The sequence below is a fragment of the Crinia signifera genome, chromosome 8 (assembly GCF_055691185.1).
Source record: "Crinia signifera chromosome 8, ASM5569118v1, whole genome shotgun sequence".
NCBI lineage: Eukaryota > Metazoa > Chordata > Amphibia > Anura > Myobatrachidae > Crinia > Crinia signifera.
In genome coordinates, this window is record NC_139224.1 from 131,186,623 (window position 1) to 131,214,612 (window position 27,990).

Here is a 27,990-nt window from a genome sequence, read left to right on the forward strand (position 1 = left end):
TAATTGGATAGAATAATATTTTCTAAATTTGAATTCTAAAAAAAAACATCAGGACACTGCCAGGTTTCAGAGGTGGAGGGTACAGTGACAGAAACTCAGGGAACAACCTCAGTGAAAGCAGAGGGTAATGTGAATATGGATATGGCCAATACATGCTTGAAGACAGCAATACAGGTACTATTTGTTTTTATTCATATCAAATGAATGTTGACAAAATTGGAGGACATATGACATTTACACACACAGACACATACAAATTTATAGATAGATATATAGATCTCTGAAGTGTGCCTGGGGGAGAGACGGGTGGGCTTTCAGGCACATGGCTCCAGCCCAGGTTTTCAGACCTGCACAGCCACAGGTGGGAAGTGGACTGATTGCAGTAGAAGGGATAGAAACCTTACTATAGTTGCTGTTCAGGGTGCTGATGCCTGATAGGGGCCAGTATGTAGGAATAAGTATTGCAGCACCAGGGACTTGGACTGCCAGTGCCCGGAGTCACTGAGGCAGGGAGCGCTGCATGGACAAGTATCTTTATTTGATTGTTTTTATGAAGCCTCAACATTTGTGGCTTGTATGTCATTAAATATACTCAAATACCGAAAACTGCCTGCTGTGTCCTATCTGAATATGGATATATAGTGGATATATAGTGGTCAATATACAGTAGTAACAGGGTGCAAAGAGCAATCCATATTTACCACAGAAATACACAGTAGTACCATCTTTATTAATCAAAGTACAACAGATCGGTTGAAGTTCATGGCTGGTTGATTGTTTTCAGTCACAATACTTCATTGTTTTTGTTTTGTGGCATTGTTTTTTAATTACAATGTTATGTCCACAAACTTAAATGCTATGGCTTCCTTATCTGTGTGTTGAGTGTGTTTGTGATTCCATTCACTGTAGTTGACTGTTTTGCATAACACATTTCCTTTGTTCAATAGAACTCCCCGATTCAATTGGTGGAAAACCTTCTCTTTAAATTTTGTAAATCTAAACAGGTAACTATATACAGTTTGTTGCTTTGTATAACTCTTATACGCATACTGCAAATGAGAGATGTAGGTGTATAGAAAACAGAACAAAAGTATTTAAGTGATGAGACAAAAAGCGTGCAAAATATTATTTTGGATCTTTTATAAATTATATATTTCGCAACTAGTTATTTTAAGTTTATGTACCTAGTGATAAATAGTTATGGCATGTCATTGGCTAGTATACCTCCTGTCCAATCAATCTTTTTTTATGTGGGAGAAGATGATTTATTGTGTTGATATCTACATATTTATTATACAAGACTACTAGAGCACTCACCATTTAAATCTATGTTGTTACTAAGCTCTGATATTATGGCACCAGATATACAAATAAATACCATTTACATAATAAAAAACGAAATATCCAGTAATTAATTATAAAAAAAAAAATATTGCGTTCATACCCCATAATTTCCCTGCTTAACTGTGACAGTTTCTAGACCACCCAGCAAGTGCAGAGGCAGAGTTGACCAACTGTCACATTTTCAAAGACCTCAAGGGTGATGCATTGTGATTGGCTGGCAGACGTTTTACCACAACTCTGAAACGATGCAACCATTTATGCCAATTAAATTCTGTCCTGCTCAGCCAGCGGCATCATAGAAATGTATCACCCAAAAAAAATCACACTTCTGCCATTAATATATAGGTAATAATAATCAATATTTGATATGTTTACACACCCTCACGAGGAAACACACTGTAGATATAAAACATTAGGTGGGTGATGTATCATTGATCATGGCAATGCGGTAATTATAGTCAGTATAACAATGGATTTTTGCCACCCACCCATCTGCTGCTATATTGGATTGCGTTGTCCTCTCCAGGGAAGGCACCCAGCCTTTTGTTTTCAGCGGAGTGCCGGCCCACCCCCCTCTTGTTTATATATATATATATATATATTCGCTGAATGAAGTAGGCGGCACTCACGGATTTAAAGCCAATAAAACTTGTATTGAGTCAAAACATCAAAAAAACGTGTCACAGGGTGTCCGACGTTTCGAGGCGCTGAGCCCCTTTATCAGCGCCTCGAAACGTCGGGCACCCTGTGACACGTTTTTTTGATGTTTTGACTCAATACAAGTTTTATTGGCTTTAAATCCGTGAGTGCCGCCTACTTCATTCAGCGAATATCCATTGTTTCTGGAAGGCACCTCGGTCATCAGTGAACAAGTAACCAGAGTGCCGACCGACCCACCACATATATATATATATATATATATATATATATATATATATATATATGAGGGAATAGGGCCGTCACTCAGGTCTGCAGTGAGCTGCAGAATGCAATAGCTTGCCCTGGTGCCAACCGAGAGTGGCAACAATGTACCGCCCACAGAATATATTGAAATAAAGAAAGGGCACTCAGGGACTCAGTTAGCAGGTGACGATAGGACCAATTTAATCCATTATGTTGTCTCCAAAGGTCGTCAACGTTTCGGGGGCCGGACCCCCGTCGTCAGGACAGACAGTGCTGTGTTCACTGTCTGTCCTGACAACGGGGGCCGGCCCCCGAAACATTGACGACCTTTGGAGACCACTTAATGGATTAAATTGGTCCTATCTTCACCTGCTAACTGAGTCCCTGAGTGCCCTTTCTTTATTTCAATATATATATATATATATATATATATATATATCCAAAGAAAAAGATGTAGGGCGCCACCTGTGTCCCAATCTGATTGAGATCCCGATTGGTAGGTTGAGATGGGACAACCTACAGGTATCCCTTTCCTTCAAAAGGTGTCAGCTAACCTCTAAGAAAGAACACCTTGGTGAGAGGTGTATAGAAAAAAGATGCAAAACAATGGATGGAGGTGTGACTAAAAATATGTGTACTGGACCATAGGATTTTTATCCATAAAATTCTTTTATTTTAGCTAGAAATGTGCACAATAGCACTAAAATGAGAATGTACAGCAAGACTAAAATTTACACAGAAACAACAACAACAACAACAACAACAACAATGTATAATTGCGTGCCACTTAAAAGTTGCCTACTAAAAATATTGCTAAAAATGGGAGATATATATGTAAATAAAAATATATAGAAAATACAGAAATTTTTTTTTTTTTAAAAGTGTCTAAAAATAATACTTAACTATTGGAGGAGTCAGCAGGCTATACCCAACGCGTTTCATCGTGTAGACTTCATCAAGACCCCTTGTATTGCGCACCGCGGTGCGCAAGCAGATTTAGCTCTCTCCAACCTTATTATTTTTCATATTAGGATGTATTTTGATTGTGTTTCCTACGTTGTGCCACAGCCCTTTTGAGGGTAGTGGTCAGTATCAGGTACCTATACCGGCACCGCCGTCCACCACTGTGCTTAGCCACTGAGCCCAATTTGACAGCACATGAGAAGGACGGGCAGCCGTCCACGGTAACTCTGCCAGGAGCAGCCGGCTTAAGAGCATTGTTTGGCAGCCAGAACACGATCCACAGGCACTGTAAAACCACAGTTGTCTGAGGATCCAGGCACTGACAATACCTCTGCCATGTATTATACCATATCCAGGTTCCAACTGGCATTATACTGCTGGTGTAATACAAACACCGACGGTGAGTGACGGGGAGCCGGTGTGTAGGCTAAGGTGACTGTCCATTTGCGGGCCCGCAGTGGATTCAATACCAGCCACGCTGAGACGATACTTAGCACTGACCCCTATATACATCCCATAAACATTTGGGTAACGGGAATTAGTAAGCTACTTAATAGTATTGTCTGTAGCGAATTGCGTGTACCTGATAAAGGGCACCACCACTAGTGATTAACTTATCCAAGGTTCGATATACAATAATCATTTGCCCAACCAACGTATAAACACACCCACTGACTCAGATTACCCTGTAATATTTGTGAGAGAGCGATCTACATGCCACCCTTATTTTCCTACTATCATTGTTGTTTGTCTTTGCTATATTTTTAATATATTTCGCAGTTTATTTTACAATTGCTTATTAAAAGTTACTTTTTATTAGCACTAGGTGCACCCACATTAAAGGACACTCTTTTCTTCTCTCTTTTTCTCTCGATATTGCCTATTTTCCTAGGGTAGCACACCTCCCTACAGGAATGGTTACATCTAATATTGTAATATATCTGGGGGTCCTTCTGTAAAATTTGGTCTTGTGCGACTGACATTTTCCTCCGTTGCTCTTGTCTTCAGCATTCACAGAGCCTGCTTCTCTTAGTGGCTCTTCTTCACTTCAGCGTTAGTGGTGCCATGACATCACATATGCTGTTCCAGAAAAGGAAGCGGAACTAGTTCCTCCTACCATTACAGGTAGTGGAACTCCATTCCCCACACATACACTAACCCCTGCATCTGAGTATTAAGAAAGTATAGTTATCAGTTCTATAGGTAACTTACAGGGACAACAGGAGCAAAGCCTGCTGTCTCTCCAAATTACATCCCTAGTATATTGGAAGGGGGCTCACATTTGTTAAATACTCCTCCAGAGGAATCTCTAGATGCAATGAGAAATACACAAAAGATATTCACATTTTCAGAACTCTATTAGTGGTTCCTTCATCAGAAACAAAAATTAAATAGAGGAGGCTTATCTTATAAGCAGATTACCACGTGTAGAATGTTTTAAGTCCATCTCATACTTTACTACTCTGCTTATCTGTTTAATGATCCATCAAATATCCACATTCAGTAATTGTTGTTGGGACACATATTTTAATAAACAATTTATGTTTTATTACATAATTAGTTTAAAACACATTTAATTGACAATGATGTGCATTTGGTACAGCCTGCATAACCTTTATTAAGTCATTGCCAAAATAAAAATGTGCAATCCATTAATTTTCTTTAACCATTAACTTTACAGGATGCTTCACTCAATCAGGTAGTAGTTGAAGCAGTAGAAGACTTACTGGTAAGTTTTGTTTATTTCTATATTTTGAACAAAAAAATACTTATTTAAATATGTAGCATTCATTTGGGATAACTACTGTAGATTCCTAGGAAGGGTATCAATTAGCAGTGGTGCTTCACTGCTGCTAATAGTTTCACCAGGGCCTATCCTATTAGCTCCATTGCTGGTGCCCCTTAGCCCCACTAACCAATGTTAGCATAATCCCCAATAAGAAGCTACTGGACCCACAAAAACACATGTAGCAAATTTATTAGGATGAGAGAGAAATTTAATAGGATGAGAGATTCAGAAAGTGAGAGATTTGGTAAGAATTTTTTAGCTAGAGATTACCATTAGCCAAAGATCCCAATTGCTAAATACTTACAGCTTGTATAGTATAGACAAATACTTGTCTATACTATACATCTGTTGTCCAAATTGGTCATAGATTTTGATATTCTTTCATTTAGTTTTTCATTATGTTATTGTATTTTACATAGACGTTAGGTCTTGAAATTTGTAATAGTCTTGTTTAACTGCTCCCCCCCCTCCCACCGCTTTGCATGCACCCCCAGTTGCTCTCAACCCAACAGCTGTCCTCTCACAACATGATCACTTAATCTACAATATAAACAGTTTACTGTCATTTGATTTCTTATACTCAACAGAAAAACGGGGGTCTAGTTTATTGTACCCTTGAGGGACTTACTGGAATTACCTTGGTAAGTTTATAGATATAATTTTCATCTGTTTTTGACCATGGGTGGAATTAATGCTAGAATATCTTTACAAGTATTGCTAATGTCCTTAGGGAAAGTATCTAATGTTTTGCTAAAGGCAACTTAAATGCCACGATGGGTAAATTATAAGGGGTAGTAATGTGGGCTTCACTTTAGACAGATATCTGATTAATTGTTACCAACTTGCCCATAAAACCTGAATCAATGCTAGAATTGTATCCATTCCGGGAAGCATGGTAGAATTATACTGCTGTTTTGTGAATCAACCAGAATAGTGTATCTCTCCACATTACCTCTCATTACCTCTCTATAGGCTGCAGCTCTCCCTAATATCCCTATCTGTCCGTACAACCTCATATCTAGAACACTGAACAAAATATCAAGGATTTATACCCCTTTCACATCGCACTTTTAAAATGGTATATTGCCGTTTTTTTTCCATTTTAAAACGTTTAAGGCTGCAGTGTGAAAGTGCCAGAGTTGATTTACCGGTTAAAGTTAACCGGTATTTCAACACGGTTAAAAAGCAGAGTCCTACACGTTTTAAAGCCGTTTTTTTGGCAGTTTGAACAGCTCTATTTCAATGGCTTGAAACGTGTCCCTTGGGGGTTAAACGGGTTGAATGTTTGAATGGTATTAAATGATTTTTAAAACGGTTTTCACCTGCAATGTGAAAGTTCTCAAGGCTCAGACCCGTTTTAAAGTCCCATTTAAGAATACCGTGTCATTACCCATTTCTGCAATGTGAAAGCAGTATTACATTGAGAAATTAAATTCAAGTCACCTACTCAGTAAATATTAGGCATGTTTTTCTCTAGGATGGAACTACAGAAGCTGTTTCAAATGTTGCAAAATCACTTAATCCACTTTTGGACAGTTGTCTTGTGAGTACTATTTTCATGATTTTAATTTATAGACTGAAGTTAATCAAGTGACCAGTAATTAGTCTACATTTTTAAATAAATAAATAAATATACAGTATGTACAGCATCCATTAACTGCATGAGAAAAAGCATTGTTCTGAAAACTGCTCTGTGATTGGTTCAGCCTAGCAAATTGTGGGTCCGCTCCTGATATTTGGCTTATATTTGCTCGCCTTGCCCATCATGACAATTTCAATATATGCTGTACATCATTAGGGAGATTATGTCTTTGGTGGAGAATATAGTAGATGCTGGCGAATCAAGATTCCAAATACATACAAACATATTGCCACTATATCGTGCTATCAAATGCTCCAGCAACCATACTGTCAATTATTAGATTTTAACACTACTGGAGCCAGGGTAAAATTCACAGAGTCTATATAAGTATACACATAAGTAAACGGTTTTAACTTGTATTTAAGGACTCTGATTTATAAAATATATTTTTTTAATATTCACACTTCTAACTCCGTAGTAACAATAATTAGTTTTGTGATACTGGGATCCGAGGAAGACGTGATATATATTCTGCATACAGTTCTGCACTGCACATACAGTATATAAGACCGCTGGATCTCATCGCTTTCTCTAAGCCCTTTCATCTGTCAATGTTGTGTATTGTGCCCTGGTTCTGGATGAGCCTAAAAACGTTCCTGGTCTTAAGTGTTAGACAAAGCAATTGTTACAGTAGCTGTCAGTAGTATTTCCCAAATAAAGGGGCTCATGATTTAGTTCTATACAAAGTAACAGAGAGGGATGGAGGATTTAAATCACCCAGGCCTAGACTAATCCGGGGGCCTGCAAGTGACTAGGAGGTCACTGTCAGCGCACTGATTGCACAATAGGGCTTAGGCAACACCCACTTATAGCGGTTACGGTACATCTGTTAGACCAGACTTAGGTCTACAGTCATTAGGTCGACCCCGGAAGGTCGACTGGCCCCAAAGTCGACAGGGTTAAAGGTCGACATGGGTCAATGTTGACATGACTTAAGGTCGACATGGGCCAGGGTCGACATGGGTTTAGGTCGATAGTCATTAGGTCGACATGAGTTTTTCACTGTTTTTGACCCGAATGTCGACACAGTCGACATGGACACAGTTGAAGTTGAACCGCAGCCCTTCGCGAGCAAAGCACATGTTGGCTCAAAAAACAGTGAAAAACTCATGTCGACCTAATGACTGTCGACCTAAAACCACGTCGACCTTGGCCCATGTCGACCTTAAGTCATGTCGACCTTGACCCATTTCGACCTTTAACCCTGTTTACCTTGGGGCCAGTCGACCTTCCGGTGTCGACCTAATGACTGTCGACCTAAGTCTGGTCTGACAGATGACCGTTTCCCCTTATAGCACCAGGGCTTAGAGTTGCTATTGATAATGTTGTCTATCTTTCATTACTAACTACAAAGAAAACCCAATAAATTATCTTTCTATAGGCAACAAGTGGACTCTTACGAGGTGTTGGGGACACTATTTGCAGCCTGGTAAGAATGATGTTCTGCTTTTTAAAGTACCGTGTTTTCTATATTGTGTACAAACTTTTTGTTTCTCTGCTTTATGTATATTGATGCTACTGACCACACTTATACACATAGCTCTTTTTTTCTGTATGCCTGTACAAGTTGTTTGAATAAAGTGATTTTCCAGTGTGTTATGGCTGCACCAGCTGTTACTGACCATGGAAAATTACCCAAATGCATCATGTGCTCCAATACTTGTGTAAATGCTTAATGAATGTGGCAAAACACACCCAATAGTAAATAGCAAATATTCAAAGATACTGCATGTATTTTGTTTCAGTATAGCTGTTTACTTTGCTACAAATACTTAACAATTTTTACCATTTAATATATTGTCTCCTTTTCAAATGTATGTTGACAAATTATGCACAATATTTTACAGGTAGACACTCTTGTAAAAAACAAATGCTTGGAAGGCATCAAGGTACAGTATGCAAAGCTTTGCTATAGTAATGTGACAACCCTCAGTATAGCAGTACACTTAGCAGTACGCTTGTTACTCAAACTTGTACCTACATTTGATGTTTCCTCTCTGGGAGAAGCCCGGAGGGGGGGAGATGAAGGCAGGTGGAGATGTAAGCGTGGGGACCGACTCTGTGCAGTAAAATTCCACAATGCACATGTATTTAAACAGTGTGGGACAAAAACTAATGCAGTTACAGTACCACAGAAATGCATCACTAGGCCCCACCCCCTATGTTTGGAAATTATGTTATTATTCTCCCCATTCTGCCCACTTCACTAGGAGGTGGGCGGGTGGCAAGGCCGGATCAATGCTGGTCGGGGCCCAGGGACATTGACTTTGTGAGAGCCCCCACAAGTGAAATCCCTGCCACACACCAACACCTTCCCCCCCCCCCCCCCCCCATCTTGGCCCTGTCCCAATTCCCCTCAGTGTTGGCCCTGTTCCAATTCCCCACAGTGTCAGCCCTGTCCCCCTTTCCCAGTGTCAGCACTGTCACCTTTCCCAAATTTGAGCCCTGTCCCCCTTTTTCCAAGTGTTAACCCTGTCACCCTTCCTCAAAGCCACCTGTGTCAGCCATCATGCAGGGCCTGTCAGTGCCCACTGCTGCTGCTCTCTATCAGCTCCCCCCACCCGCCCCCCGTCCCGTCACAGCCAGCTTGTCCCCTCCACACTGCAGTGTGTTCCCCAGGAGGTGGAGCTTCAGTTAGTCAGTCACAGTGCAGCCTGCTGAGCAGAGCGCCTGGTCTAGAACACATAGGGAAAGTAGCGATCAGTATCAGCACAGCCCTCTCCCTCTGTGTCCTAGACTCAGCCCTGCAGGCTACGCTGTGACAGACAGATGGCTGGGGATCACAGTGCAGCATGGAGGGAACACGCTGTCACTGGATGTGGGGGGGATGGGGGAGTCTGCAGTGTATATGGGGGACTCTAATGTGTGGGAGTCCCAGGACGGCTACACCTTTCACCCCTCCTTTAATCTGACCCTGGTGGGCAGAGACTGCAAGTCAAGTGTGTTCTTACCTAGACACAAGTTAAGTTTCTGGTTGCTGCGTCATGTTGTTTAAACAATAAAAGGGTCCAAAGCGAGTTACTGCTGTAGTATTGGCACCTGCACATAAATGACACTGCAAAATCATCAATATTTTGTAATAATGATGGACCACACATGCACACACGAGAGACACTTCTTCATTCAGAGAATGCGATGGCGGGTGGCATTACAGTAAGAAACAGCCAGATCCAAACTCCTTTTTTCTCAAAAATAGCTTTTATAATGGAATATAGGAATTTTGACCCACAAGTTGTTATTGCTCAGTTTTAACTTGACGGATTGAGATGAAACAATGTGCAGGCTAAGTAGTTTTTGTGACTTGGAACAAACAAACATACACAAGGACATACCCACAGGAAACACACATGAGGAGAGTATGCTGCCCCAACCGGCTGTTAATTAGGTGACTATGGCACCATCCAAATGTCTAAATGTGACCACCTCTGCTTTATCCCATGCTGGAGATTGACTTATGGCAACAACAATCGCAATCCCGAGTATCTAGGCAGAGCTGTAACTAGGGTGGTGCAGACAGTTCGCCCATACAGGGTGCCAATTCCCTGGGTGGGGGCTATCCTGCCTGCCTCCACTCAGGTTTATCAATGTTTATGCACCACTGGCCCGCCACTAGCTGCTGTCTATTGCCTACTGTAATGTATAATAGTTGTGGTATGTATAATATTATACAGATGGAGCCCTTTTCTTTCATTGCCGGTGCTCTCCAGAACGTCCCCGCTGGCGAGTGCTGACGGAGAGGGACTCCATTAGACTGGGACCCGCGAGCGTCTCACACGTGTGTGTGTGTGTGTGTGTGTGTTTGTGTGTGGGAGTAGGTGGGTGTGACAGTGTGGCATAATATGTAAGGGGGGCTTTGTACAGTGTGACAATATGGCATACTGTGTAAGGGGGATTTGAACGTTGTGGCATAATGTGTAAGGAGGGTTGTACTATCTGGCATAATGTGTAAGGGACCTTACTACTGTGTGGCATAATGTGTAAGGGGCATCACTTCTGTGGCATAATGTGCAAGGGGCATTATTACTTCTGTGGCATAATCTGTAAGTGCACTACTACTGTGTAGCAAAATGTAGTACTACTGCTGTGTGGGGTAACAGGTATAAGGGACACTGGGCCTTATTCTAATTCACTCTCAGAGGCAAATTCCTTCTTAGCTGGACAAAACCATGTGCACTGCAGAGGGGTAGATGTAACATATGCAGAGAGATTTAGATTTGGATGAGTTAATTTGTTTCTGTGCAGGGAAAATACTGGCTGCTTTATTTATACACTGCAATATAGATCTCACTTTGAAGTAAAACCCCACCCAAATCTAATTGTCTCTGCACATGTTACATCTGCTCTACTTACAGTGCACATGGTTTTGTCCAGCTAAGAAGGAATTTGCCTCTAAGAGTGAACTAGAATAAGGCCCACTATGAGGTTACTACAGTGTGGCTTTGCCTCTTCTCCATGAGATCACACCCATGTGGGGGGATACAACTTTGGCTCATGCTGTCCCTATTTAAAATATAGGATGGCATCAATGCTATTTCTGGCACAGGCACCAAAATGTCTAGTTGCAGCTCTGGACCTTGGTATGCCTTAATTTTCAGTGTTCTGTGTACTAGGGTTGTTTGAAACCTACAGTATGTTGTCAGCTGATGTATAATAGAGCACAGAAAATAGGATATGCCACTTACAGTATGCCATGCCATCACTGTGTCTGCCCCCTCACAGAACTTACTGTACTGTATATGGGAGGAATTTAGGTCACACTGTTAGATATGTTATGTTAGAATGTAGTTTCTATGAACCTCTGCATTTAATCACTTTTTTGTGTTTTATTTTAGGAAGCGCTTTTAGATACAACCAACAGTTTGGTAAATATTCCTACATGTTTCATAACTCCATACCTTCCAACATTTCAGGGACCGTGGCCTAAGAAAAGGCGATATACAGTGTATATATATAGAGAGAGAGAGAGAGAGAGAGAGAGAGATCCAAAAGGAGGACCGGCACTCCGTTCTAAGAGTAATTTTGCTTGCTGCGGTGCCTTCCAATAATTAGTGACAATCCCAAAAGCAATGGCGGCACTCGGTATATATATATATATATATAAAGATTGGTGAGGTCCGGCACACTCCTGTTGGTTCAGCTGCCCTGGTGCCCTTCCAACGGTCAGTTGTAGGAATAAAAGAAAGGCTGGCACTCTGGGGACTTGTATAAAAGTGCTATTTTTGAAAGCAAAAAACGACCTTTCAAATATAGCACTTTTATACAAGTCCCCAGAGTGCCAGCCTTTCTTTTATTCCTATATATATATATATATATATATATATATATATATATATATATATATATATATATATATATATACATACAAGTGAGGTAGAGGGCAACACTCTATAAAAATATTATTACGGTCTTACGCCATTACTCGGTACATGCCTCATCATTAGGGAAAGTGTCTATATGTATATATTGAATATAGAAACACACACAGGGGGTTATTCTGGTTCACTTGCAAAGGCACAATCACTCTCTAATAGACAAAACCATATGCACTGCAGAAGGGGCTGATGTAACATGTGCAGAGAGAGAGTTAGATTTGGTGGGGTTTGTACTTCAAACTGATATCTATATTGCAGTGTAAAAATAAAGCAGCCAGTGTTTACCCTGCACAGAAACAATAAAACACCTAAATCTACTCTCTCTGCACATGTTACATCTGCCCCACCTGCAGTGCATATGGTTTTGTCCATTACAGAGTGATTGCGCATTTGCGAGTGAACTAGAATAACCCCCACAGTGTGCTGACGATGGCACCATAGTGACGGAGGTGTGGCTCATGATCACAGGCATTCCCGCAAAGACACATCCCCATATTTGGGTGTCACGTTCCTTTTTGTGAACGCGCAGGAGTCCAGACTTGCTATGTGACACTGTTGGGAAGTATGAAAGTGTACTAGAGACACTAGGCTGGGACTTTGACTACATTCTGTGCAGTTAATCACAATCTTGCTTGAAAAAATACTCCAGTTTTGGGGGTAAGGGGAAGAGGGATATATCCGCACAAGCAGGTGCTACAGCACCAATTATTTCCCCAAACGAGACATTTATCAATTGTAAATCTCAGAGGGGGTGCAGCCAAAGACAATAAATGTAACAACAGAAAAAGGGACAGAGAAGAATGTCTTTTTTGTTGGCGCACAAGAGGATTTTTGAAAAAGATGTATGAATTAAAATCGTTTTTAATCTTTATTAGAATATATTTAAAATAAAACTGTCCAGTCCGTGAAATATTTCATATATATGTATGTAAAAAACCTTTCTTAATTTTATAGGTTTTAAATGATCAATTGCACTTTAATTGTGATCTGTGTCCTTTTATGTGTTATGTTAGGTCCTTATGTGCTAGGGAGTTTTTTTATAAAATTGTTCTGTAAAGACGTCATTATATTGCTTTTTAACTGTATTTATTCAATAATTATCACGTTATATGTTCTTTACAGTTTTTACTCCCTTTGTGATGCTATTCTTGGGTTGTTCTGTTTTTAACTTGTTTTTGCGAGTTCAGTGCTTGTAAGTGAATCGTTTGATCTTTCACTGCCACGTACCACTTATTCCTGGCTTTAATGTGCAGTGAAATCTATCAAGTTTCAAAGACTCTCTTCATACCAGTTTATCATTCATTTAGGAAAATCATTTCACATACAAACGGATCCCTGTACGTCATCTTAGTGTGTCTTAAGTACAATCTCAGCGCAATTATCTACGCTGATAAAGCAACAAAGTATACTAAATCCTAAAGTGGCAATTTCAACCAACAAAGGTTACAGGTGCACATACAGTAAGAAGAGAATTATCGATATCTGGTGGAAAGCATCACTGATAAAATCCACTTACTAATCTCAGCAAATATGCATCTGAATAAAAACTACGTATAAGGTGACATATACCAGCAAACATTGTGTAAAAGTTACACAATTGTCTCAGTAACAGAGTATAAAGCCATACACACTAGCAGATACTGGGCACCGTGCAGCATACATCAATTGATATCATTGGGAATCAGACTGATCTATACGAACACTCAAAGTTCTAGACTCATACCAAATTAAGCCCATACCACTCTCTGTCCAGCAATTGGGACCCATAAGTACGCGCGGTGTCACCTTCAAAAAACGCTGAGAAGCAAATAATATTAATGACACACTAAGATGACGTACAGGGATACGTTTGTATGTGAAATGATTTTCCTAAATGAATGATAAACTGGTATGAAGAGAGTCTTTGAAACTTGATAGATTTCACTGCACATTAAAGCCAGGAATAAGTGGTACGTGGCAGTGAAAGATCAAACGATTCACTTACAAGCACTGAACTCGCAAAAACAAGTTAAAAACAGAACAACCCAAGAATAGCATCACAAAGGGAGTAAAAACTGTAAAGAACATATAACGTGATAATTATTGAATAAATACAGTTAAAAAGCAATATAATGACGTCTTTACAGAACAATTTTATAAAAAAACTCCCTAGCACATAAGGACCTAACATAACACATAAAAGGACACAGATCACAATTAAAGTGCAATTGATCATTTAAAACCTATAAAATTAAGAAAGGTTTTTTACATACATATATATGAAATATTTCACGGACTGGACAGTTTTATTTTAAATATATTCTAATAAAGATTAAAAACGATTTTAATTCATACATCTTTTTCAAAAATCCTCTTGTGCGCCAACAAAAAAGACATTCTTCTCTGTCCCTTTTTCTGTTGAAAAAATACTCACCTTATACAGTTCATAGTAACACCTATGTATAGAAACCCTTGAATAAAATGTAGCTCTTTTGTTATATATCCAGGGGCGTAACTATAGCACCGCAGCCCCCGCGACCGCGGGGGGGGGGGGGGCTGTGCATGTGCGGGCGCCGGGGCTGCAGTGCTATAGTTACACCCCGCTGCCCCGCCGCCATCCCCCGCAGTCTTTACCTGTCAGTGTCTTCTTCAGTACGCGCTGGTCCCGGCTCCCTTCTTCTGCTGTGAGGACCACAACAAAATGTCCACCCCAATGTAGCAGACAGTTCTCTGAAACTGTCTGCTGCATGGGGGCGGACATTTTGTGGTGGTCCTCATAGCAGAAGAAGGGAGCCGGGACCAGCGCGTACTGAGCGTAGGTAAGACTGCGGGGGGTGGGGGGGATTGCATGGGCGGCGAGGTGGGGGTTGGTGCGGCGGGGCGGGCGAGGGTTGGTGCGGCGGTGCGGGCGGGGGTTGGTGCGGCGGGGGGGGGCGCCCAAAAGCTAGTTACGCCACTGTATATATCTTTAAATTACTTCTCCGAGGTATCACATTAAACTATAACTTTGTTCTCTGTTTCTTTTATATTTTTCAGGTACAAGGAAATATAGCACAAGGCATAGGTTCTCTTATATGTGATGTAAGGAACTGTAGAATAAAAAAAAAATGTTTACAAACTGGTTAATAAACCCTTTGCATGCCAAAATCTCTGTGAGAGATGTACAAACTATCCACTAAATTTGCCAGCGTCACTCACATTTGTTATATAAATTCCAGTAAAAAAATGTAGCGCAAAAAAAGTGGATTTCCTATATAAGGCAACATTACAGGTCATTATGATGAATAAAAAAGGCTGCTTGGCAATTTTCACACCTATTTTAAACAAAAGGTTTTGTCGGCACTCAAAGGGTTAAGTGTAATTCACAGTTAAAGACCCTAATGGGTGGGATACTGGATCATTTATGTGACTAGCGAGCTGGCACTTTTGGCAAATGCCAGAAGGGCCGATGACATCATGGGCCGGTCTGACCATGCAAAGAGACCAGGGCTTGGCCAAGCAGCTTAGCCTCCTATCACTCTGCTGAGTTGTCTACCGTAGCACCTAGAGGTAGGGGACAAGCAGCCTCACCTCCTGGTGTTCAGCTTTGCCACCCCAAATACAGAGAAATTGAGTCATACTGCGTGGCATGCACCTGTGAGCCATGACATACCCCACTGATCATGCACAGTACATTGCCAGGGCTGTTTAATAGTCCCAATATGTCCCTGATCAGAGATAATGACGTCTCGTACTGCCATCGCAATGTTCGTTTGTTCACATCACCGTAGAATATGCTATAGTAAAATCAATAATTTTCCTGTGTGCATACCGCACATCTTTTATGTTTGGCAGAGTGGGACATGCCGCGCCTGCTCCCAATAAGGGGGCTGGTCTTCAGTAAGAGGGGCTGCACAAAAAAGGCAGTGGCCAGGTGACAAGAACCCCGTTTTCTGAGCCTGAGCATCTCCCGGCTCTTCTCACCGGCTCCCCTCAACCGCCTCCCTCCCCAGGACTCTGTGACCCGTGGAAGGAACATATTTACTTTTATTTTCTTCTCTGTGAAGAATTGTAATTTTATATTCCTACTGTAATATGTACTTATTTCTTTACACAGTTTAATAAAAATCAGCTGGATGTGGTTAAAGTTAAAAAGATCCTGGTAAGATTTCATTTTTATCCACAGTTTTTGTTTTTATATTGTAATGATCTACATGCACAAGAGAAACTACTATTTATTTTACTCCCAAATGGTTTGAAAGACAAGAACTACACATATTGCTATAACACTGGATTATATTTTATTCTGCAAATTATGGAACTGATGCAGAGTAGGTTCCAAAACTGTAGTAGTAAAATACACTTAACATTACTGAAAGCAAATGAGCGTATTGTCGCCCATATATGCACAGTTTAAGTTAAATATAAAATTGCCTTTTGAAAGGCTAAAACAGTATATGCACCCACTTAATGCTAGAGACACACTAGAACAGTTCCAATCCACTTGCGTCCATGCCACAAACCTTTTAACTACTGTGAAACAAATACATTTGTTACTAGAAAACAACTATCCCTCTTAAAAGATCAAATTAGCTTAAGGACTCTCTCAAAAGCATATTCTCTATCAGAGCAATGGAGAAGGTTGGCTTCAAAGGCCATAGCCAAAACGTGTCGTGCCTCTCTTATTTAACATTGAATCTGACATACAGTCTAGTGCAGTGTTTTTCAACCACTGTGCCGTGGCACACTGGTGTGCCTTGAGCTGTTCTCAAGTGTGCCCCCCAGATCTAGAGATGCCCAAACCAGTCAGTCAAACCAGCCCAAACCAGCTAATGTATTTTCATTTTGTTACCTGTGGGGACCAGTGTGATTGTTTTTTTTTATATGGGGGCCAATAAGTGTTTTTTTTTTCCTGTAGGGGCCAATATGTTTTGCCCTGTGGGGATCTTATGGTGTGCCTTAGCAATTTTCAAATCTTGTTTAGTGTGCCGCAAGGTAAAAAGGTTGAAAATCACTGGTCTAGTGTCTGTGTGGTCACTGAAGCACTGCCATCTGTTGGCAGCAAAGTGAAACTACGGGTGAAATGTAATAGGAATGGAGAAAGCGGCAATCATTTATACTGCAAAACCAGTTTGATTTTGCAGTGTAAATGATTGCTGCTTTAAAAAACTGGTGATTTCTTACCAAATCTCTCACTTTCTGAATCTATATATATATATATATAGATATATATATAGATATATATATATATCTATATATATATAGATATCTATATATATATATATATATATATATATATATATATATATATATATAGATATATCTATATATATATATATATATATATATAAATGTACAGGCTGTTGATACTTTAATAGCACCACAGAGCCTGATGAAAATGTCCTGAATGACACTGGACGTTGCTCTGTGCTATTAAAGTATGTTTCTACTGTCTTTGGATGGAGTGTCGCAAAATCTGTATGTTGATGTGATTTGTCCAGTGAGGGTACCCACGCTCAGAGCCAGATTAAGGTCTAAATGGGCCTGGAGCTGAAAATGATCAAGAGCTTATTATGCGCAATAATAGGGATTGCGGCCAGCGCCTAATAATGTGGGGGGCGTGACCCGTGTTCTGGTTGGGTGGTCTGCTCATGGGTGTGTCTCTATTTGTGTAAATACTTTTGACTAATTATATATGCCTGGAAAAGGCAGGGGGCTGGCATAGGAAAAATGCAGGGAGATATATTGGCAGGTGCACTCCAAAGGTGCACCCGCAGGATGCCGATGTCCTAAGATACTTGCGGGGTGAGGCGGCACTCCAGTCATAAAAAAATACTGAAAACCAAACTTGGTAGACAATATGTCAGCACCTTTTATGTGGTAACCTAAGTTTACCACACCATGTACCCCTTATACAAATCATGCAACACAATAGTAACCCCTTATACTGTACTTGCTTTTTACACATTATGCCACATGGAATGAGACAAAATTCACACCAATTGAGCAAAAATTCACACTATGGCACACAGATTGAGTCAAAATTCACGTTATGCCACACAGATTAAGGCAAAATTCACATTTTGCCACATGGATTGAGCCAAAATACACACTATACCAGGCATGTCCAAACAGTGGCCCTCCAGCTGTTGTGAAACTTCACGTCCCAGCAAGCCTTGACATAGTTTTAGCATTCCCTAATTGCAAAACTGTGGCAATGCATGATGGGACTTGTAGTTTCACAGCTGGAGGGCCATAGTTTGGACATGCCTGCACTATACCAAACAGATTGAGCGATAATGCACAATATGCTTCATAAATAGGGGCATTGCGCGCCAAAGGCGCACATTAAAAATGTACACCATAATGCCCATTACATGTTAAGCCTCACACCATAATCTCCATTACGTATTATGCCAAACACCATAATGCCTATTAAAAATTATGCTACATAAGTGTTGCTTACCTACATGTTCATTGCCAGAGGTTCCATGTTCATTGCCAGGGGTTCCATGCTCATTGCCAGGGGTTCCATGCTCGTTGCCATGTGGGATTACATGCTCATTGCCAAGGGGGAATACATGCTCGCGGTAACTGGGGGACAGTCGCCGCCTGGCAGAAATGACAGCCATTATCAGCCGGGCAGAGAGCAGGGGGCTGCCCGGCTGTATTCAGAGCACTGCTATTTGAAATAATACCCCTTTCACACTAGAAAATGCAGGGATTTACCCAGGAATATGGTCCCAGGATCATGCAGGGACATTCTCGGACTGGCCCCTTTTACACCAGTCTAGTCCTTGCATTTTCTGGTGTGAGGGGGAGAGAAAACCACCCCCTTTAAACAACCAGCTCTATCTTCGGAACCAACTGACCCATTTACATGTAGCCTTCGAATGATTTTGGTCCCGTGAAACTGGGCCGTTTGGTTCTAGAGAAATCTGTCCTCAAACAACATGAACAGCCATGAAATTACATTTGAGAAATGTAAAAAAAAAAAAGTTTTACCTGCAATATCTCTAGAACCAATGAACCCATATGGACCAGGTTTCAGATTGAAGGTCCAGCGATTTGGGTTCGACTGAGATCAACCTCGAGCTTCTGTGATGCTGTAGGGGGAACTGGCAGCCGTTGGAACCGGGTGGAGGTCGGAATTAGCGGGTCCCATGTTATCCTATGGGGAAAACATTCCAGGTTTGCCTGGCGGTATCTCCGGTTCCCGGGGGGCTAGTGACACGAGGCTGGTCTCGTTGGAAAGCCCTGACCCTCAACTATAAAATGGGCCTATTTAGAGAGTGGGCCTGGAGTTATAGCTCCATCAGGCCCATTGTTAATCCGGCTCTGCCCACGCTGCTGCATTTATTCAGAGGCTGTGCAGGACAATGGTGTGTGTGAAACTAACATTATTCTGTTTATTTCTAAACCAAGAGAAAATTGTCCTAAAAAACAGTATTAGTAAAAAAAATATAGATATTTTCGTTTTAACTAAAATGGTCCTGATAATGAAATGCATTTGTGAATTGTTTATTTATTTATCAATTTATTTGTTCTACCTTAATGGAGAGAACACAAAGTTCGATGTGTTGTCAACCGTTGCCCTCAGTATTGTTTTTTTCATTATCAATTTTTTTAAACTGTAATCTAAAACGTTTATACTGTTCATAGCATTTGTTTTTGTTTTTTAATCTTACTCATTTCTTTTCAAGAGTTCTACTACTTGCACTATATTTGCACCGCTTCAAACTGTAGCACCTGGAGAAACCGTAAGACATAAAATATGTTGATGACTGTTGTATGTGCACAGGCAGATTTGACCTACTGTAAAATTTTCAAAAAGCTCAAAAGCACCCTTACGCTATATATATATATATATATATATATATATATATATATATATATATATATATATTCCGTTCTTATCCCATCATTACTAGTTATTTATGGAGCCTACACAGAGAATATTTGGCTATTCAAATCCATCCCTGTCCCAGTGGAGCTTATATATATTTATATATATTTCCTACCACATGTACACGCACACATATTTACACTAGCCTTCATTTTGTGGGAGTCAATTAACCTACCAGTATATTTTTGGATTGTGGGTGGAAATCGGAGTACCCAGAGGAAACCCATGCAAGTATGGGGAGAATATACAGGGTCACGGTTGGAATCGAATCCATGACCTCAATGCTGTAAGGCAGTAATACTACCATTATACACTATACTACCATTATACACTATGTATGTACCCGGTACATTATCATACAGTACAGTAATGGCCCATTTATTAACATTATATTGACAAATGTAATGTTTTCGCACTCTTTACACATTATTTTAGTTTCACTTAAATGTATCAACCATGAATTGTAGAGGTTTTCGCAAATTTCTCCTCATAAACCTATTTTTCGCATTTTCATAGAAAGTAGATCACATTTCACATAACGATACCAGGAAATGTGATATACTCATATTTACTAAACTTGAATTGTAAAATGAATTCAGAATGATGCCTAGTGATAATAACACCACTTCTTAGTGGCATTTTCCATGATTGTGTGTCTACACATGTGATAATGCTGTTCTATTAGCCTATTATAGCAGCCCCCTTTTTGTATGTTTAATACTCAGGGGGAATAGAGACCATTTATTATTGTTGCCTAGCAAGTCTGCCTCTGTATGTGGGAGAGATTCTTGCAGCTCCTTCACTTCCTTGTCCCCCCTGCTGTTGTCAGGGACTGGAATGTATAGCGGGACTTGGAGCACAGGAAGAGTGTTCATACCTCCACTATCCACGTTGGCATAGAGTTGATTTTCTAAAGTGTGGCGAGTGCAGGGAGCCACCGAGAAAGAAGCGTGGCAAGCGCAGCGTGCCCCGCAAGGTGAAGCTGTCGATGTGGATAGTGGGGGTATGAACTGGCCAGGGGGGTGCGTTACGCGTCCGCTCACCATGCTTCAGGTTGCCGTGGATAGTGGGGGTGTTTCAGCAGGAACACATATCTGACAGGGGCGCTGACTACACTGGCCGCAGGAACACTACGCTACTTCTGACAGGGATGCTGACCACGCTTACTACACTAGCGGAAACACTACGCTACTTCTGACTGACTACGCTAACTATGCTGGCTGCGCGAACACTACGCTGATTCCGACAGGGACGCTACGCTAACTACATAACGGGCGCTGTGCTATTACACAAGTACCAAAAAAATTATATATATATATATATATAGAGGAGCACAGCACCTTCCTCTGACTACCAATCAGCTGCCAGCTCCTGCTCCTTACATGCATAGGGCTGGTGATCTCCCTCTCTCCCCTGTCGTCCCCCTCGCTCCTCCTCGCTGCTGCCTGAGCCTGGAATGTACAGTACAACAGGACTGGGAGCACAGGCAGAAGAGCTCACTGTGATTGTACACTAAACGGGCATTCTCCTGCCTGGGCACCGAGTCCTGCTGTACATTAACATACACGGCAGCAGCGCAGGGGAGGAAGAGGGGACGGAGGGAGAGACGGAGCTAGCCTGATGTATGTGTATCACTGTATTATAATTGCACTGGTTTATAAAATATATGTTGGGAGCACCTGGCCCCTCTTCTACGAATTGTACCCCTCAGAACAGCTCTGAGTTGTTCTGAGGCTAGCACCGCAGCTTGCAGCGCAGCAAGCAGGATAACATACGGGGGAAAGTAAATTGTCAGGCATGCGCAGTAGGATCCTGGGACATAGCATTGCGATAAAAGCAGGGGAGAGCAAGGAGCTGGATTTGCAGGGACAGGGCTTTTTCGCAAGCCCTGTCCTGCCCGGTTAAAAATGATAAATTCATGCGATTTTAAAGAAAATCGCAATGCGAATATTATTTATTATCACCTTCTGATTGCTATTTATTTGACAGTTTTGATAAATGGGCCCCTTATGCGGGGTACACACCAGGACGACCCGCTCACGATGCACATCGTGAGCGGGTCGTCAGTGTCTCGTCCGACCCGCCCACGATGACGCGGGGGGGCACGACCCGCTCACGATGTGCACCGTGAGCAGGTCCGATCCGATGGCGACCCGCACCCGGCTGTATGGTCGTCATTGAGATCCTACCTGCAGCAGGTAGGATCTCAATAACGACCGACCGACCCGCGGGGACGCGCATCGGATCGGTATCGGGCCACACCAGGTCAGAAAAGGGCCCAATCAGCACACAATCTACATCCAATTGATCGGAATTGGATCTAGATTGTGGGGATCGGGCCCTAGTCGTCCTGGTGTGTACCCAGCATTAGTCAGTTACAGTATACTGTAGATATAGTAGAACTAGGAGTCACATGATTGCATTCAGTTAACTGTCAGTGACACACAAGTATGTTGTTTGTATCATTTATAAATATATATTGTAACTATTTAAATTGTTTTCATGTTAAGCCTGAACATTGTATCCATACTGTATAATTGCCTGATATTTTCCAGAGCTCAGTCGTTCAAACACTTCAGGACGTGCTTCAGAACCAAGTGAACTGCTTGATTGGAGACCTTATGGTAATTATTTCTTATGGATATTTAGGTCCTTCTTTATTTATTTTTTAACACTCTTATAATCTACAGGTCAGATAAATTAGAAATAACCCCACTTAAACTGACTACTGGTTCCCCATAAGTCCCAGAGTACTTATCCATGTGTCACATGATTAATCACCCAGTTAGTGAAAATATATACAGATAGAATACAGCAATGAATACAGGTAAATACAAGTAAAAAGGTTTAGAGAATGCAGCTGTGCCATCCAAATGGAATGTGGTCAGAATCACAGCGGACAGGATACCTACAGACTCAATACAGATGCTGGCTTTTAGACTGCCTGAAGACCGTAGCTGGAATGCCAACATAGATTAGGATGCTGGCATTGGAACTCTGTATGCCGGCATCCCGAATATTTGTATGTGGGGAGTGTTAGCATGACCCCGGGTGGGGAAATGTTTAGGCACTGGGGGGGGGTCTTAGGGTCAGTGCTGTCTTTCCTATTGGACTTAATGGGCAGTTGCCCAGGGGCCCAAGGATTCTATGGGGTCCACTGCCCACCCCAATGGGGAAGATGGCACTGCCCCGGGGACCTGTTGAGGCTGCGGTGGCAGGGATCGGGGTCCGGGCAACGGTGGCTGAAAGCTTGTAGCGCTGCGCTGTTTTCCAGGTGGGAAGGAAGCGCTGTTGAATTTGAAAAGACTGGCCTCACAATGATTGGCTGAATTCTCTCAGCCAATTAACATCCGGCTAGACTTCCCGCACTTCCAGCACTTCCCGCCCACCAAAATAGCGCTACAAGCTCCTATCCCCACCCGGGGGCGGAGCTAGGGGACAAGAGGACTTTGTATTTGGGGGTGTATTAGGAGGTGGGGCACTAGGAGGTGGGGTACAAGGGTTAGGGTTAGGCACTAGTGTGGAGGGTTAGGCTGCAGGGAGAGAGGGTTAGGGGGAAGGTAAGTATATTTAACAGACCCTATGGAGACTCACTCCTTCATCCAAACAAGGCTATCGACACACTTCACAGTAAATAATTGTGTGCCTAGGCAACCTGGTGTGCTGCAAGGCTCTTGCGGGAGTTTTCTTGGTTCTATGGCCAACATGATCAACAAAACCAGTGCTAGTGGCTGCCAATCATAACACATGTGGACAATCAGAAGCATAACTTTTTTCTTAGGTGTGCTGTGGAAAAAATGCTGAAAAAATAGTTTGGGATATTTGTTTTTCAGCTAATAATGATGTCATACATTTTTTATGAAACAAGCCCTGTTTTACTATGTTTAGTCAAAGGTTTTTGCCCCCAAATTCTAAAGTAACAATTTTAACAGCGAAATTAGTATGTCCTTGAAACACAGATGATTCATAAATCCATTTCATTTTATCCTGAAGGCTACAAGACTTGACATAAGTTTCTAGGGATTTAAATGAGTGAGAAATGGTTTGAATATTGTAAATTCAAAAATAGATTCTTAGACTCACTGGCATAACTAGGGCTCCACAGCCAAAGCGGTGGCAGGAGGGAGCAGGCTCCATAGGGGCACAGGGTCCCAGCACGGTAACCTGCAGGAGCCAGAGGACAGATACAGGAGGAGGCGAGGTGGCACCTGGGCAGTGTGAAGGGGCTGGGGGTGCAGCGGAGGAGCGGGCAGTCCGCAGTGTGAGTGGACACTGCGGACAGCGACTACAGAATTTGAAAATGTAAAAGAGAGGATGGCTGCTGTCTCTCAGACAATCAGCAGCCTATCTTTTGAATTTTTAAATTCTGCCGCCGCTGTCTGTAGTGTCCACTCACTCAGTGCTTCCCGGACACTGTGGACTGCCCGCTCACCCAGGTACCACCTGCCTCCCCCTCTGCCTGTAGGGGGGGCACCAGAGACTGTCTTGTGGGGGAGGAGACATTTTCTAGTTACGCCACTGCTTAGATTTTAACTTTTCTACCTTTCTTTGGGAATATTAATGTTGCCATAATTTTTTTTAATGTGTATAAAATGTCATCTTGCTTATCTGTTATATTTATAAAATAAATAATCAATTTCACATCTTTTTTCATAATACACAAAGCACCCTTTGAAGGGGATGCAGTTAAAATCCCGGCGGTCGGGATCCCGGCGTTCAGAATCCCGACGCCGGAATCCTGACCGCCAAAATCCTGACACTTTCTCCCTCTGTGGGTGTCCACGACACCCCTGGAGAGAGAATAAATTAGCGTGCCGAGCGTAGCGAGGCACCGGGCCCGCTGCGTGGCGAGCGCAGCGAGCCCGCAAGGGGGGGGCAATCCACGTCCCCCCCTTGTCGGGATTTCGGCGGTCGGGATTCCGGCGTCGGGATTTTGAACGCCGGGATCCCGACCGCCGGGATTTCATACTGAATCCCTTTGAAGATTCATTTGTGATGGGCTGCTTGTCATTTTCATATGAAGTCATGTAATGATTATTCATTGTCTGTCCATATTGAAATACTGAAGTACTCTATGTTCTGCATTTGCATTCTAACTCCATTATTCCCCAGCTTAAACATTAGGTGCTATTGATAGAGAGTGATAGGATTGGGGATGAGATGCTATCTGGCAATGCAATCGTTCTATAACATTTTAAAGTATGCTGGTCAGAGACATAGGTTAAATTCTTCTTATACACAGGTTATCTGCAATAGTGATTAAATAACTTCTTGCTATTGTTTTAATTACAGAAGGACAAGTCAGTTGTTGCTAGTTTGGGAAAACTTGTATGTACACTGGTAAGTGAAGAAAAAAATGATTTTCATGTCTACATATTTAACATTTTTTATAAGCTGTCACATAAATTACATCATAAAAAGGCTTAAAAGATAAACTGAAGTAAAAGTAAATGACTATAAATCAATATGTGGAGTATTTCCCTCACTTTCCTTAATAATGTTGATACAGGCTATTTTGAAACCTAGTATCAAAAGCCCAAAATTCCAATTTACTGTAACTCAGGGCCGGACTTGCATTAGGCCTGTGAGGCACCAGCCTAGGGGTGGCACATATTACAGTCCACAGGCAGATGGGCTGTCTGTGAGTCACAAAGACCACTGGCAGCAGTATCGGATGGATTAAGAGGGCAACAGCATGGCCAAGCGGACAGCAGTAAGTGACAAGAGGCACAGCCACCAACATAATTCATGTTGGTGCCGTCGCTGCTTGTCACTTGCCGCTGCCCGATCAGACATTCACATGAATTCTATTTCCACATTCCGGAGGTAGGGACAGCTGAGCTGAGCCTCCGGGTCATCCCTCCCTCCGGGTCCAGGAGGTAACCAAAAATATTGTGCCTAGGGAAAGCCTGACCCCTAAATCCTACCATGCAGTAACATGCACAGATGTAGGCTGCACTCATTAGTACCCAAACAATAGCTGTACAGTAGCAACAGTATCAATACTGAGATCATTGGCTCAAGTATTCCATTTCAAACCGAAACCAAATCACTGTGCAATGCTCGTTTGCCTCGGCGATAATGGCTACAGTGGTAAGGGTTAGTGAAACACTTCACTGTAGACTCATGAGACAGCTCACCCACGTTTTTGCTTTTTATATAAATATTTTAAGAGTATTTTAGAGAAAAGTATACAGAATATTAACCAAGAGAAAGGAGATGGTGACTATGCACTCAAAGACCACAGCGTGTAGGCTCGATAATACTTTGCGAAACAGAGGTTTTTCTATTTAAGCCGCAGTGGAATGTGGGTACTTATCCACATATAGAAGTGCACATAAAATCAAAAACAGACACTGCCCTAAAATAGAAAAATATTTTTTATTAAAATAAAAATAATTTTTACAAATAAATATAAATACAAAGTAAAATACGACAAATAAAAAAGAGGCAACAGACAAACACATTTTGGGAATGCATTATAATCTTTGTAAACTTGTTAATTTTTTTACTAGGCCCATTTAGAGCAATCCATAACAAATAATGGAGCAGATGTATTAAGCCTTAACAAGAGATAAATGCAAGGATGATAAAGAGAGATAAACGTCCAGCCAATCACCTCCTTACTGCCATGTTACAGCCTGTGTTTGAAAAAAGTCAGTAAGGAGCTGATTGGCTGGACATTTATCTCTCTTTATCACCCTTGCATTTATCTCTTGTTAAGGCTTTACTGCCCCAGTTTTAGAGTCCTTTTAGCAAATTCATTAATAATTGCTATAACTAAGTGCATGCAGCAAGTCCCATTAGAAGGTTGGTAATTAGTTGTAAAATAGATAGAGAATAGTTTGTACCATTATCCCAATCCCAATCAGATGGAGATGCAGAAATATGGGTGGCCAACCAATGGTGACAATGAGTGTTGAAAGGCGGAGAAACGCGTAAGTCAGAGCTTTTTGTTCATTTCCTGGTACCAGTTCCTGCATCATCAGTGGTGACCATCTAGTGGACGGACCCAATGAAGGCATTACTGAGACAGCACTGACTAAAGTGGTGAATGATCTGGTAACTGCTAAGTCTAAAGGCCATTACTAACTACTTATTCTTCTAGATCTGACTGCTGCGTTTGACACTGTGGATCACACTCTTCTTTTACAAACACTACACTCCCTAGGTCTTAAATGATACAGCCCTTTCCTGGTTCACATCTTACCTATCTGATCGCTCTTTCAGTGTTCACTTCTCTGACTCTACTTCCTCTTCACTACCTCTGTCAGTCTGAGTTCCGCAAGGCTCAGTCTTAGGTCCTCTGCTTTTCTCCATCTATACTTCCTCGCTTGGCAAACCAATCAGCTCTTTCGGATTTCAGTATCACTTATATGCGGATGATACTCAAATCTATCAATCAACCACAGAGTTGTCACCAGTGATATTGGGCCGAGTCTCTGAATGTCTTCTCGCCAACTTAAACTCAATATTTCCAAAACGGAATTACTTATATTCCTGCCAACTAAGAATACTTACCATCCTGACATCCCCATCACTGTTGACAACTTGACAATCTATCCTAACCCAAAAGCTTGTTGCTTAGGAGTCATCCTCGACCTGTCCTTTCTTCCCCACATTCAATCTGTCTCCAAATCAAGTTACATGCATCTAAAACACATATCCAAAATATGACCCTATCTCACACAAGATACTACTAAATCTCTTATTCATGCACTCATTATATCCCGCATTGATTATTGCAATAGTCTCCTAACTGGTCTTCCCAAGAACAGACTCTCACCACTACAATCCATTTTAAATGCTGCTGCTAGGCTGATCTTCCTTGCAAGATGCTCATCGTCTGCTGATCCGCTCTGCCAGTCCCTCCATTGGTTATCTGTATCTTACCGTATTCAATATAAAACACTTCTGCTAGCATATAAAGCTATTAACCATACTGCACCAGCATATATCTCTCTACTTATCACAAAATATCTCCCATCTTGACCACTCCGCTCTGCACAAGATCTGCATCTCTCCTCTGCACGGATCACTAGCTCCCATTCACTATTACAGGACTTTCATAGGGCTGCTCCCATCCTATGGAATGCCCTTCCACGCACAATAA

General features: G+C 41.7%; 1 protein-coding gene across 1 annotated transcript; it reads left to right on the forward strand.

The window, feature by feature from the left end:
- Positions 1-322: 322 nt before the first annotated feature.
- Positions 323-26,131, forward strand: LOC146027291 (uncharacterized). Its single transcript, XM_083158225.1, has 14 exons — positions 323-361; positions 948-1,004; positions 4,892-4,939; positions 5,587-5,640; positions 6,477-6,542; positions 8,023-8,070; positions 8,489-8,530; positions 11,474-11,503; positions 15,029-15,073; positions 16,089-16,133; positions 19,675-19,731; positions 22,433-22,501; positions 25,170-25,217; positions 26,051-26,131. The coding sequence occupies exons 1-14, from the start codon at positions 323-325 to the stop codon at positions 26,129-26,131; spliced, it is 729 nt and encodes a 242-aa protein (XP_083014351.1).
- Positions 26,132-27,990: the final 1,859 nt, after the last annotated feature.

Excerpts from the sequence above, each read along its gene's own strand:
- LOC146027291 (XM_083158225.1), top strand. The coding sequence starts at position 323 with ATGGCTCCAGCCCAGGTTTTCAGACCTGCACAGCCACAG. Across the intron at positions 15,074-16,088 it reads TAGGTTCTCTTATATGTGAT|TTTAATAAAAATCAGCTGGA; the intron begins GTAAGGAACTGT and ends TTCTTTACACAG. Across the intron at positions 22,502-25,169 it reads GCTTGATTGGAGACCTTATG|AAGGACAAGTCAGTTGTTGC; the intron begins GTAATTATTTCT and ends TTTTAATTACAG.